The sequence below is a fragment of the Gobius niger genome (genome assembly GCF_951799975.1).
Source record: "Gobius niger genome assembly, contig: SCAFFOLD_32, whole genome shotgun sequence".
NCBI classification, from domain to species: domain Eukaryota; kingdom Metazoa; phylum Chordata; class Actinopteri; order Gobiiformes; family Gobiidae; genus Gobius; species Gobius niger.
Window position 1 is genome coordinate 25,168 of NW_027639254.1, and position 14,593 is coordinate 39,760.

The following is a 14,593-nucleotide window of genomic DNA, read 5'->3' on the forward strand; positions in this document are numbered from 1 at the left end:
CGGTTTAATCCTGGTTTTATCCCGGTTTTGTCCCGGTTTTGTCCCGGTTTTGTCCCAGTTTTATCCCAGTCTTGTCTCAGTATTGTCCCAGTTTTGTCCCAGTTTTGTCCCAGTTTTGTCCCGGTTTTGTCCCGGTTTAATCCCAGTCTTGTCTCAGTATTGTCCCAGTTTTGTCCCGGTTTAATCCCAGTTTTGTCCCAGTTTTGTCCCAGTTTTGTCCCAGTTTTGTCCCGGTTTTGTCCCGGTTTTGTCCCAGTTTTATCCCAGTCTTGTCTCAGTATTGTCCCAGTTTTGTCCCGGTTTAATCCCAGTTTTATCCCAGTTTTGTCCCAGTTTTATCCCAGTCTTGTCCCAGTCTTGTACCAGTCTTGTCCCAGTCTTGTCCCAGTCATGTCCCAGTTTCTGGCGATGGAGGACGTTCCTGAGGTGCTTCACGTGGACTTGGAGATCGACGAGGCCGAGCCGAGAGCCGGGATCCTGACCCTCCTGCAGTCGCTCAGACCGGACTGGAGCCCGGAGCAGGTCCACATGAAGGTCGGTCCCCACAGCGCCCCCTGCTGCTCACACACCTGCACTACCTCACGTTCACACAGCGCACCCTGCTGCTCACAGACTGAAGTGACCTTTAAACTCTCCTGTTTCAGACGTTCACGGAGGGAATGACCAACCGTCTGATCGGCTGCTTCCTGCGGCCGGAGCGGGGCGTGGCCGGGGGCGTGGCCGGGGGCGGGGCTGACGCGGACGCCGTGCTGGTGCGGGTTTACGGGCGCCACACGGAGCTGTACGTGGACCGGCGTGAGGAGGTGCGGACGCTGCGGCTCCTGGAGACGCGAGGCTTAGGCTCCAAGGTTTACTGCAGCTTCAGCAACGGCATCTGCTACCAGTTCCTCCAGGGGGCGCCACTGAGATCCAGCCAGCTCACACAGCCAGAGGTGTACAGGTGACTACAGGGGGCGGGGCTACAGGGGGCGGGGCTACAGGTGACTACAGGGGGCGGAGCTACAGGTGACTACAGGGGGCGGGGCTACAGGGGGCGCCACTGAGATCCAGCCAGCTCACACAGCCAGAGGTGTACAGGTGACTACAGGGGGCGGGGCTACAGGGGGCGGGGCTACAGGTGACTACAGGGGGCGGAGCTACAGGTGACTACAGGGGCGGGGCTACAGGGGGCGCCACTGAGATCCAGCCAGCTCACACGGCCAGAGGTGTACAGGTGACTACAGGGGGCGGGGCTACAGGGAGCTACAGGGGGCGGGGCTACAGGGGGCGGGGTTACAGGGAGCTACAGGGGGCGGGGTTACAGGGGGCTACAGGGGGCGGGGCTACAGGGGGCGGGGCTACAGGGGGCGCCACTGAGATCCAGCCAGCTCACACAGCCAGAGGTGTACAGGTGACTACAGGGGGCGGGGCTACAGGTGACTACAGGGGGCGGGGCTACAGGGGGCGGGGCTACAGGTGACTACAGGGGCGGGGCTACAGGGGGCGGGGCTACAGGTGACTACAGGGGCGGGGCTACAGGCGACTACAGGGGCGGGGCTACAGGCGACTACAGGGGCGGAGCTACAGGTAACTACAGGGGGCGGAGCCACAGGGGGCGGAGCCTCGTGAACGCTGGTGTTTGCCGCAGGTTGGTCGCGGCGGAGATGGCTCGGCTTCACTCTGTTCAGACTCAAAGCTCTGAGTCGGAGCCGTTTCTGTGGAAGAAGATGGAGCACTTCCTGAAACTCATTCAAACCAGCCAATCAGAGAGCAGAGAGGACGACAGCCAATCAGAGAGCAGAGAGGACGACAGCCAATCAGAGAGCAGAGAGGACGACAGCCAATCAGAGAGCAGAGAGGACGACAGCCAATCAGAGAGCAGAGAGGACGACAGCCAATCAGAGAGCAGAGAGGACGACAGCCAATCAGAGCAGAGGGAGAATCACACAGACCAATCAGAGAACAGGTGAGTGTTAAATGTGAGTGTAAAGTGTGATGCAGTTACACTGACGCTCAGGCCTGTGTTTCCTGACGTGGCCTGTGTTTCCTGACGTGGCCTGTGTTTCCTGACGGGGCCTGTAGGTGGCGGCACTGGGCCGGGCCGCTCCCAGGCCCGCACGTGTTGAGAACCGAGATGGAGCTGTTAAAATCCAGACTCGGCCGAGTCCAGAGTCCTGTGGTTCTGAGTCACAACGACCTGCTGCACAACAACATCATCTACGACCCGGAGAGAGGTACAAATACTGCAAATACTACTGTAGTACTACTGTAGTACTACTACTGCTGCACAACAACATCATCTACGACCCGGAGAGAGGTACAAATACTGCAAATACTACTGTAGTACTACTGTAGTACTACTGTAGTACTACTACTGCTGCACAACAACATCATCTACGACCCGGAGAGAGGTACAAATACTGCAAATACTACTGTAGTACTACTGTAGTACTACTGTAGTACTACTGTAGTACTACTGTAGTACTACTACTGCTACACAACAACATCATCTACGACCAGGAGCGAGGTACAAATACTGCAAATACTACTGTAGTACTACTGTAGTACTACTACTGCTGCACAACAACATCATCTACGACCAGGAGCGAGGTACAAATACTGCAAATACTACTGTAGTACTACTGTAGTACTACTACTGCTGCACAACAACATCATCTACCACCAGGAGCGAGGTACAAATACTGCAAATACTACTGTAGTACTACTGTAATACTACTGTAGTACTACTACTGCTGCACAACAACATCATCTACGACCAGGAGCGAGGTACAAATACTGCAAATACTACTGTAGTACTACTGTAGTACTACTACTGCAAAACAACATCATCTACCACCAGGAGAGAGGTACAAATACTGCAAATACTACTGCAGTACTACTGTAGTACTACTGTAGTACTACTGTAGTACTACTGTAATACTACTGTAGTACTACTACTGCACAACAACATCATCTACGACCAGGAGCGAGGTACAAATACTGCAAATACTACTGTAGTACTACTGTAATACTACTGTAGTACTACTACTGCTGCACAACAACATCATCTACGACCAGGAGCGAGGTACAAATACTGCAAATACTACTGTAGTACTACTGTAATACTACTGTATTACTACTGTAATACTACTGTAGTACTACTGTAATACTACTACTGCACAACAACATCATCTACCACCAGGAGCGAGGTACAAATACTGCAAATACTACTGTAGTACTACTGCAATACTACTGTAGTACTACTACTGCTGCACAACAACATCATCAACGACCAGGAGCGAGGTACAAATACTGCAAATACTACTGTAGTACTACTGTAATACTACTGTAGTACTACTACTGCTGCACAACAACATCATCAACGACCAGGAGCGAGGTACAAATACTGCAAATACTACTGTAGTACTACTGTAATACTACTGTAGTACTACTACTGCTGCACAACAACATCATCAACGACCAGGAGCGAGGTACAAATACTGCAAATACTACTGTAGTACTACTGTAATACTACTGTAGTACTACTACTGCTGCACAACAACATCATCAACGACCAGGAGCGAGGTACAAATACTGCAAATACTACTGTAGTACTACTGTAATACTACTGTAGTACTACTACTGCTGCACAACAACATCATCAACGACCAGGAGCGAGGTACAAATACTGCAAATACTACTGCAGTACTACTGTAGTACTACTGTAGTACTACTGTAGTACTACTGCTGCACAACAACATCATCTACGACCAGGAGCGAGGTACAAATACTGCAAATACTACTGTAGTACTACTGTAATACTACTGTAGTACTACTGTAGTACTACTGTAGTACTACTACTGCACAACAACATTATCTACGACCAGGAGCGAGGTACAAATACTGCAAATACTACTGTAGTACTACTGTAATACTACTGTAGTACTACTACTGCTGCACAACAACATCATCTACGACCAGGAGCGAGGTACAAATACTGCAAATACTACTGTAGTACTACTGTAGTTCTACTGTAGTATTACTACTGCTGCACAACAACATCATCTACGACCAGGAGCGAGGTACAAATACTGCAAATACTACTGTAGTACTACTGTAATACTACTGTAGTACTACTGCTGCACAACAACATCATCTACGACCAGGAGCGAGGTACAAATACTGCAAATACTACTGTAGTACTACTGTAGTACTACTACTGCTGCACAACAACATCATCTACGACCAGGAGCGAGGTACAAATACTGCAAATACTACTGTAGTACTACTGTAATACTACTGTAGTACTACTGCTGCACAACAACATCATCTACCACCAGGAGCGAGGTACAAATACTGCAAATACTACTGTAGTACTACTGTAATACTACTGTAGTATTACTACTACTGCACAACAACATCATCTACGACCAGGAGCGAGGTACAAATACTGCAAATACTACTGTAGTCCTACTGTAATACTACTGTAGTACTACTGCTGCTGCACAACAACATCATCTACGACCAGGAGCGAGGTACAAATACTGCAAATACTACTGTAGTACTACTGTAATACTACTGTAGTACTACTACTGCTGCACAACAACATCATCTACGACCAGGAGCGAGGTACAAATACTGCAAATACTACTGTAGTACTACTTTAGTACTACTGTAGTACTACTACTGCTGCACAACAACATCATCTACGACCAGGAGCGAGGTACAAATACTGCAAATACTACTGCAGTACTACTGTAGTACTACTGCTGCACAACAACATCATCTACCACCAGGAGAGAGGTACAAATACTGCAAATACTACTGTAGTACTACTGTAATACTACTGTAGTACTACTACTGCACAACAACATCATCTACGACCAGGAGCGAGGTACAAATACTGCAAATACTACTTACTGTAATACTACTGTAGTACTACTGCTGCACAACAACATCATCTACAACCAGGAGCGAGGTACAAATACTGCAAATACTACTGTAGTACTACTGTAATACTACTACTGCTGCACAACAACATCATCTACCACCCGGAGAGAGGTACAAATACTGCAAATACTACTGCAGTACTACTGTAGTACTACTGTAGTACTACTGCTGCACAACAACATCATCTACCACCAGGAGAGAGGTACAAATACTGCAAATACTACTGCAGTACTACTGTAGTACTACTGTAGTACTACTGTAGTACTACTGCTGCACAACAACATCATCTACCACCAGGAGAGAGGTACAAATACTGCAAATACTACTGTAGTACTACTGTAATACTACTGTAGTACTACTACTGCTGCACAACAACATCATCTACGACCAGGAGCGAGGTACAAATACTGCAAATACTACTGTAGTACTACTGTAATACTACTGTAGTACTACTGCTGCACAACAACATCATCTACGACCAGGAGCGAGGTACAAATACTGCAAATACTACTGTAGTACTACTGTAATACTACTGTAGTACTACTACTGCTGCACAACAACATCATCTACGACCAGGAGCGAGGTACAAATACTGCAAATACTACTGTAGTACTACTGTAATACTACTGTAGTACTACTGCTGCACAACAACATCATCTACGACCAGGAGCGAGGTACAAATACTGCAAATACTACTGTAGTACTACTGTAGTACTACTGTAGTACTACTACTGCTGCACAACAACATCATCTACGACCAGGAGCGAGGTACAAATACTGCAAATACTACTGTAGTACTACTGTAATACTACTGTAGTACTACTGTAGTACTACTGTAATACTACTGTAGTACTACTGTAGTACTACTGTAATACTACTGTAGTACTACTGTAGTACTACTGTAGTTCTACAGTAGTTCTAGTCGTTTCAGTAAAAGTATTGGAGCCTCGTAAACGGAGTTTTCAGGTCTTTCTGGTTTGGATGAAACGCTGGATCAAATATTTGAGTTTTAGTTCTGAGCTTAAATACAGCAGATCCAGGATTTAGGTTTCAGGAGTTCTTTAATATTGTGTCTCCTCTGTGTCTCCTCTGTCTCCTCTGTCTCCTCTGTGTCTCCTCTGTGTCTCCTCTGTCTCCTCTGTCTCCTCTGTGTCTCCTCTGTCTCCTCTGTCTCCTCTGTGTCTCCTCTGTCTCCTCTGTCTCCTCTGTGTCTCCTCTGTCTCCTCTGTGTCTCCTCTGTGTCTCCTCTGTGTCTCCTCTGTCTCCTCTGTCTCCTCTGTCTCCTCTGTCTCCTCTGTGTCTCCTCTGTCTCCTCTGTCTCCTCTGTGTCTCCCTCTGTGTCTCCTCTGTCTCCTCTGTGTCTCCTCTGTCTCCTCTGTCTCCTGTGTCTCCTCTGTCTCCTCTGTGTCTCCTCTGTGTCTCCTGTGTCTCCTCTGTCTCCTCTGTGTCTCCTCTGTCTCCTCTGTCTCCTCTGTGTCTCCTCTGTGTCTCCTCTGTGTCTCCTCTGTCTCCTCTGTCTCCTCTGTCTCCTCTGTCTCCTCTGTGTCTCCTCTGTCTCCTCTGTCTCCTCTGTGTCTCCTCTGTCTCCTCTGTCTCCTCTGTCTCCTCTGTCTCCTCTGTCTCCTCTGTGTCTCCTCTGTCTCCTCTGTGTCTCCTCTGTGTCTCCTCTGTGTCTCCTCTGTCTCCTCTGTGTCTCCTCTGTCTCCTGTGTCTCCTCTGTCTCCTCTGTGTCTCCTCTGTGTCTCCTCTGTCTCCTCTGTGTCTCCTCTGTCTCCTGTGTCTCCTCTGTCTCCTCTGTGTCTCCTCTGTGTCTCCTGTGTCTCCTCTGTCTCCTCTGTCTCCTCTGTCCTCCTCTGTGTCTCCTCTGTGTCTCCTCTGTGTCTCCTCTGTGTCTCCTCTGTGTCTCCTCTGTCTCCTCTGTGTCTCCTCTGTCTCCTGTGTCTCCTCTGTCTCCTCTGTCTCCTCTGTCTCCTCTGTCTCCTCTGTGTCTCCTCTGTGTCTCCTGTGTCTCCTCTGTCTCCTCTGTGTCTCCTCTGTCTCCTGTGTCTCCTCTGTCTCCTCTGTCTCCTCTGTGTCTCCTCTGTCTCCTCTGTGTCTCCTCTGTCTCCTCATGTCTCCTCTGTCTCCTCTGTCTCCTCATGTCTCCTCATGTCTCCTCTGTCTCCTCTGTCTCCTCATGTCTCCTCTGTGTCTCCTCATGTCTCCTCTGTCTCCTCTGTCTCCTCATGTCTCCTCTGTCTCCTCTGTCTCCTCTGTCTCCTCTGTCTCCTCTGTGTCTCCTCTGTGTCTCCTCATGTCTCCTCTGTCTCCTCTGTCTCCTCATGTCTCCTCTGTGTCTCCTCATGTCTCCTCTGTCTCCTCTGTCTCCTCATGTCTCCTCTGTCTCCTCTGTCTCCTCTGTCTCCTCTGTCTCCTCTGTGTCTCCTCTGTGTCTCCTCTGTGTCTCCTCTGTCTCCTCTGTGTCTCCTCTGTGTCTCCTCTGTCTCCTCTGTGTCTCCTCTGTGTCTCCTCTGTGTCTCCTCTGTCTCCTCATGTCTCCTCTGTCTCCTCTGTCTCCTCTGTGTCTCCTCTGTGTCTCCTCTGTGTCTCCTCTGTCTCCTCTGTGTCTCCTCTGTCTCCTCTGTGTCTCCTCTGTCTCCTCTGTCTCCTCATGTCTCCTCTGTCTCCTCTGTCTCCTCTGTGTCTCCTCTGTCTCCTCATGTCTCCTCTGTCTCCTCATGTCTCCTCTGTCTCCTCTGTGTCTCCTCTGTCTCCTCTGTGTCTCCTCTGTGTCTCCTCTGTGTCTCCTCATGTCTCCTCTGTCTCCTCTGTGTCTCCTCTGTCTCCTCTGTGTCTCCTCTGTCTCCTCTGTCTCCTCTGTGTCTCCTCTGTGTCTCCTCTGTCTCCTCTGTCTCCTCTGTGTCTCCTCTGTGTCTCCTCTGTCTCCTCTGTGTCTCCTCTGTCTCCTCTGTCTCCTCTGTCTCCTCTGTCTCCTCATGTCTCCTCTGTGTCTCCTCTGTCTCCTCTGTGTCTCCTCTGTCTCCTCTGTCTCCTCATGTCTCCTCTGTGTCTCCTCTGTGTCTCCTCTGTCTCCTCTGTCTCCTCTGTGTCTCCTCTGTGTCTCCTCTGTCTCCTCATGTCTCCTCTGTGTCTCCTCTGTGTCTCCTCTGTGTCTCCTCTGTGTCTCCTCTGTCTCCTCTGTGTCTCCTCTGTCTCCTCTGTCTCCTCTGTGTCTCCTCTGTCTCCTCTGTCTCCTCTGTGTCTCCTCTGTGTCTCCTCTGTGTCTCCTCTGTCTCCTCTGTGTCTCCTCTGTCTCCTCTGTGTCTCCTCTGTCTCCTCTGTGTCTCCTCTGTCTCCTCTGTCTCCTCTGTCTCCTCTGTGTCTCCTCTGTGTCTCCTCTGTCTCCTCTGTGTCTCCTCTGTCTCCTCATGTCTCCTCTGTCTCCTCTGTCTCCTCTGTCTCCTCTGTCTCCTCTGTCTCCTCTGTGTCTCCTCTGTCTCCTCATGTCTCCTCTGTGTCTCCTCTGTCTCCTCTGTCTCCTCATGTCTCCTCTGTCTCCTCTGTCTCCTCTGTGTCTCCTCTGTCTCCTCATGTCTCCTCTGTGTCTCCTCTGTCTCCTCATGTCTCCTCTGTCTCCTCTGTCTCCTCTGTGTCTCCTCTGTGTCTCCTCTGTGTCTCCTCTGTCTCCTCTGTGTCTCCTCTGTCTCCTCTGTGTCTCCTCTGTGTCTCCTCTGTCTCCTCTGTGTCTCCTCTGTCTCCTCTGTGTCTCCTCTGTCTCCTCTGTGTCTCCTCTGTCTCCTCTGTCTCCTCTGTCTCCTCATGTCTCCTCTGTGTCTCCTCATGTCTCCTCTGTGTCTCCTCTGTCTCCTCTGTGTCTCCTCTGTCTCCTCATGTCTCCTCTGTCTCCTCTGTGTCTCCTCTGTCTCCTCTGTGTCTCCTCTGTCTCCTCTGTCTCCTCTGTCTCCTCATGTCTCCTCTGTGTCTCCTCATGTCTCCTCTGTGTCTCCTCTGTCTCCTCTGTGTCTCCTCTGTCTCCTCTGTCTCCTCATGTCTCCTCTGTGTCTCCTCTGTCTCCTCTGTGTCTCCTCTGTGTCTCCTCTGTGTCTCCTCTGTGTCTCCTCTGTGTCTCCTCTGTGTCTCCTCTGTCTCCTCTGTGTCTCCTCTGTCTCCTCTGTGTCTCCTCTGTCTCCTCTGTCTCCTGTGTCTCCTCTGTGTCTCCTCTGTCTCCTGTGTCTCCTCTGTGTCTCCTCTGTCTCCTGTGTCTCCTCTGTCTCCTCTGTCTCCTCATGTCTCCTCTGTGTCTCCTCTGTCTCCTCTGTCTCCTCTGACTCCTCTGTCTCCTCATGTCTCCTCTGTGTCTCCTCTGTCTCCTCTGTCTCCTCATGTCTCCTCTGTCTCCTCTGACTCCTCTGTCTCCTCATGTCTCCTCTGTGTCTCCTCTGTCTCCTCTGTCTCCTCATGTCTCCTCTGTCTCCTCTGTCTCCTCTGTCTCCTCTGTCTCCTCTGTGTCTCCTCATGTCTCCTCTGTGTCTCCTCTGTCTCCTCTGTCTCCTCTGTGTCTCCTCATGTCTCCTCTGTCTCCTGTGTCTCCTCTGTCTCCTCATGTCTCCTCTGTCTCCTCTGTCTCCTCTGTGTCTCCTCATGTCTCCTCTGTCTCCTGTGTCTCCTCTGTCTCCTCATGTCTCCTCTGTGTCTCCTCTGTCTCCTCTGTCTCCTCTGTGTCTCCTCATGTCTCCTCTGTCTCCTGTGTCTCCTCTGTCTCCTCTGTGTCTCCTCTGTCTCCTCTGTGTCTCCTCTGTCTCCTCATGTCTCCTCTGTGTCTCCTCTGTCTCCTCTGTGTCTCCTCTGTCTCCTCATGTCTCCTCTGTCTCCTCTGTCTCCTCTGTGTCTCCTCTGTCTCCTCTGTCTCCTCTGTCTCCTCTGTGTCTCCTGTGTCTCCTCTGTGTCTCCTCTGTCTCCTCTGTCTCCTCTGTCTCCTCTTTCTCCTCTGTCTCCTCTGTCTCCTCTGTCTCCTCTGTCTCCTCTGTCTCCTCTGTCTCCTCTGTGTCTCCTCTGTCTCCTCTGTCTCCTCTGTCTCCTCTGTGTCTCCTGTGTCTCCTCTGTGTCTCCTCTGTCTCCTCTTTCTCCTCTGTCTCCTCTGTCTCCTCTGTCTCCTCTGTCTCCTCTGTCTCCTCTGTCTCCTCTGTCTCCTCTGTCTCCTCTGTCTCCTCTTTCTCCTCTGTCTCCTCTGTCTCCTCTGTCTCCTCTGTCTCCTCTTTCTCCTCTGTCTCCTCTGTCTCCTCTGTCTCCTCTGTCTCCTCTGTCTCCTCTGTCTCCTCTTTCTCCTCTGTCTCCTCTGTCTCCTCTGTCTCCTCTGTCTCCTCTGTCTCCTCTTTCTCCTCTGTCTCCTCTGTCTCCTCTGTCTCCTCTTTCTCCTCTGACTCCTCTGTCTCCTCTGTCTCCTCTGTGTCTCCTCTGTCTCCTCTGTCTCCTCTGTCTCCTCTGTCTCCTCTGTCTCCTCTGTCTCCTCTGTGTCTCCTCTGTCTCCTCTCTCTCCTCTGTCTCCTCTGTCTCCTCTGTGTCTCCTCTGTCTCCTCTGTCTCCTGTGTCTCCTCTGTCTCCTCTGTCTCCTCTGTGTCTCCTCTGTCTCCTCTGTCTCCTGTGTCTCCTCTGTCTCCTCTGTCTCCTCTGTCTCCTCTGTCTCCTCTGTCTCCTCTGTCTCCTCTGTCTCCTCTGTGTCTCCTCTGTCTCCTCTGTCTCCTCTGTGTCTCCTCTGTCTCCTCTGTCTCCTCTGTCTCCTCTGTCTCCTCTGTCTCCTCTGTCTCCTCTGTCTCCTCTGTCTCCTCTGTGTCTCCTCTGTCTCCTCTGTCTCCTCTGTGTCTCCTCTGTCTCCTCCTCAGGGACTGTTCGCTTCATCGATTTCGAGTACGCGTCTCTGAACCATCAGGCCTTCGACATCGGGAACCACTTCAACGAGTTCGCCGGAGTCGACGCCGTGGATTACAGTCGATACCCGAGCGAGAGCCTGCAGCGCGACTGGATCAGGACCTACCTCCGACACTTCCACCTCCACAACCAGGAGAGCCTCAACCACCAGGAGAACCTCCACCAGCTCCACCAGGAGAACCTCAACCACCAGGAGAACCTCAACCACCAGAACCTCCACCAGCTCCACGACGTCAGCGAGCAGGAAGTGACGCGCCTTTACGTCCACGTCTGCAAGTTCTCCCTGGTCAGAGTCTCCGCCTTCAACACGACGCTCTTCACTGTCGCCCCCCGGTGGGAGCAGGGAGGAGGTTCCTTTCTTACTCTGGGGTCTGACCCTGGTTCTCCTGGTTCTCCGTTTCAGGCGTCCAACCTGTTCTGGGGCATGTGGGCCATTCTGCAGGCCAGACTCTCCAACATCCACTTCGACTTCAGCAGGTAAACCCTGATGACCAGAGGAGAGCCTGACCTTTACCTGAGCTGTGACTCTGCCTCATCAGGAGAACCTGGAGCTTAAACAAAGGTCCAGGGTGCAGATGTTTCATAGATCTACCTTTGAGTTGGTGACTTTAGGAGGAACAGAGAAGCTCCTGCAGTAAAGTGACCTGTTCCATCAATGTGTTTCAGTTACGCCGCGACAAGACTCGACTTCTACTTCCAGAAGAGAGATCAGTATCTGAGCCTGGACCTGGAGCCACTGGACCTGGAGCCGCTGGAGCCGCTGGACCTGGAGCCGCTGGACCTGGAGCCGCTGGAGCCGCTGGACCTGGAGCCGCTGGACCTGGAGCCGCTGGACCTGGAGCCGCTGGACCTGGAGCCGCTGGACCTGGAGCCGCTGGACCTGGAGCCGCTGGAGCCGCTGGAGCACAAACTGTTTAATAACGAGAAACTGTAACAATGACCTCAAAGTGAAGCTCGTGTTTGGGCCAAAGTTAGTCCAGACTCTCGTGGCTCATCAGGAAACACAACATTGTAAAAGTGCATGTTCTTAGCTTTCAAATGAGGCACTACACTGGTCTATAGGCTGTAAACTCCAGTCCAGAAGCTTTAGATTTGAGTAAAACTGCAAAAATGCGTTGTGTTTAGGTGGAGGTTAAATACATCTGCAGTGGAAGAAGTGCTTTGTATGGAGGACCGTGGCTGCCAAACAATAAATGTATCTATAAATACATAAATGCACATATTTTAATAAATGCATGTATTTGATCTTTATTATATTTATTTATGTATAGATATATTTATTGTTTGGCAGCCACAGTCCTCCGTACTTTTGTCTTTACATGAAGTATAAATACCTCAGTTCACTCTGATTAAAATGATTCTTTTCCTGATTTGAACGTGGTCTCATGTTCGTCTAAATGAACCGACGACTCTCATTTAAATCCTGAACATCCTGGACACGGCTCTGACCGGCGTGTTCAAAGCGTGTGCTGTGCCCGGGGCAGACTGAGGGACGAGAGGCGGCCGGTCTGCGCCGTCGGCCCCTCCCTCCCCGCTCAGACGTTTATGTTTCTGAGGCTGTGCAGTTCAAAGCTTCAGATCTGAGCCGCCTCAGAGGAAAAGACCGAGAGAAAAGTGTGAAATATTAACAACAGACAGAGAGCAGGCGGCCACGGCGAGGATCAGAGGATCAGAGGATCAGAGGACCTCCCGCATTCCTCTTTTTCACTTTTCACTTTTCCCACTGTTTCTGCAATTCCTGCATTTGTGGTCATTTTGTCTCAAATGTTTTATTAATTTGGCAGCGCGTCGTTGTTTGATCCTGAGGCGACTCCGGCTCCGTTAGTTCAGGCTCGGACTCGTGTGAGCGCAGAGATCTGACCTTCCCGGACTGAAGACAGAAGACATTACACACATCTGGAATGACCTGGAATCATCTCAAATCACCTGGAATCATCTCAAACCACCTGGAATCACCTGGAATCATCTAAAATCACCTAAAAATCATCTGGAATCACCTGGAATCATCTCAAATCACCTGCAATCACCTGAAAATCACCTGAAAATCACCTGAAAATCACCTGAAAATCACTTGAAATAATCAGGAGTCATCTAAAAATCATCTAAAATCACCTAAAAAATCATCTGGAATCATCTAAAAATCACCTGAAAATCATCTTTTAGATGATTCTTTTAGATGATTTTCACATAAAAAAATCATCTGGAATCACGTGAAATCATCTGGAATCATCTAAAAATCATCTAAAATCACCTGGAATCACCTGAAAATCATCTGAAATCATCTAAAAATCATCTAAAATCACCTTTTAAAAAAATCATCTGGAATCACCTGAAAATCATCTGGAATCACGTGAAATCATCTGGAATCATCTAAAAATCCTCTAAAATCACCTTTAAAAAAATCATCTGGAATCACCTGAAAATCATCTGGAATCATCTCAAATCATCTGGAATCATGTGAAATCATCTGGAATCATCTAAAAATCATCTAAAATCACCTTTAAAAAAATCATCTGGAATCACCTGAAAATCATCTGGAATCATCTCAAATCATCTGGAATCATGTGAAATCATCTGGAATCATCTAAAAATCATCTAAAATCACCTTTAAAAAAAATCATCTGGAATCACCTGAAAATCATCTGGAATCACATGGAATCATCTCAAATCATCTGGAATCATCTAAAAATCACCTAAAATCACCTTCAAAAATCATCTGGAATCACGTGAGAATAAGACAATCTCACGCTACATTGTGAACAGGTTTTGATCCTTTATTTCTTTTCGAGCCACACGGGCTGAGAATAATCAGGAGGTTAAATCAGTGACATCAGTGACACATGTACAGGATCATCAGAGAAACACGATTCCTGAGTCGACAGTTTGACAAACACACAAAGGTTCTGAGTCGGCAGAACTAAAGACATGAGTGTGCAGAGAGGTCAAAGGTCAGGGATACAGGAGGCTCAAAGGAAACTGAAACAGCGTCTTTAATCAACTCTGCAGGACCCGGTGACTCTGTGATCATGTGACTCTGTGATCATGTGACTCTGTGATCATGTGACCATGTGATCATGTGACTGTTTTTAGTAGAATAATCATTTTGGCTGTGAGGACTTTTACACACGGCTCATTTACACATCGCACTAAAACACACACAGTGTCTGAAGGTGAATCAGGTGCAACACAACAACACAATAACACAACACAACACAACAACAACAACAACAACAGCAACAAAACAACACAACATAACGACCTCGACCTTTAGCCCCGGCTCAGTAAATTCACCTGCAGCGTCATTAAACTAATAAAGTAATAAGGTAATAAAGTAATAAAGTAGTGGGGTCAGAGAGTTTCACGGAGAAGAAGCTCCACGATGTTTGTGTGAAGTCTTTAACGTTTCTTCTTAAACTCAGGATCATTGTTTGTTTTGTTCATCCATTTTTAAAACGTGTTTTCCTTGATCTTCAAACAGACTCGGCCTCATTATCTCCATTATCCATAAAACTGAAGAAACGCTGAAGAAACGCTGAAGAAACACTAAAGAAACACTAACGACCACCAGAACAAAGCTCGTCTTTACATCATAAATATTACACAGACTCACGACCAGATCTTTAAATCAGAAAACCATCAGATTAAAGTCTTGAGAAGCTCCAGCTGAAGCTCAGGTGGTGATTTTCTGTTTGACTTCCTCGTTACCTGCCGGCCCCGCCCCCTGATGTGCTTCACCTGTGCCCGTGTCCTCGTGCCCCCC

The 14,593-nt window shown here is 49.1% G+C and overlaps 1 protein-coding gene across 1 annotated transcript; it reads left to right on the plus strand.

The window, feature by feature from the left end:
- Nucleotides 1–390: 390 nt before the first annotated feature.
- Nucleotides 391–11,767, plus strand: LOC306982681 (ethanolamine kinase 1-like; the record flags this gene model as incomplete). The annotated part of the gene is made up of 6 exons (XM_079583147.1): nt 391–534; nt 645–940; nt 2,062–2,213; nt 10,788–11,119; nt 11,237–11,310; nt 11,500–11,767. 6 exons carry the CDS (start codon nt 391–393, stop codon nt 11,765–11,767), a joined length of 1,266 nt encoding a protein of 421 aa, XP_079439273.1.
- Between the last annotated feature and the right edge of the window lie 2,826 nt (nt 11,768–14,593).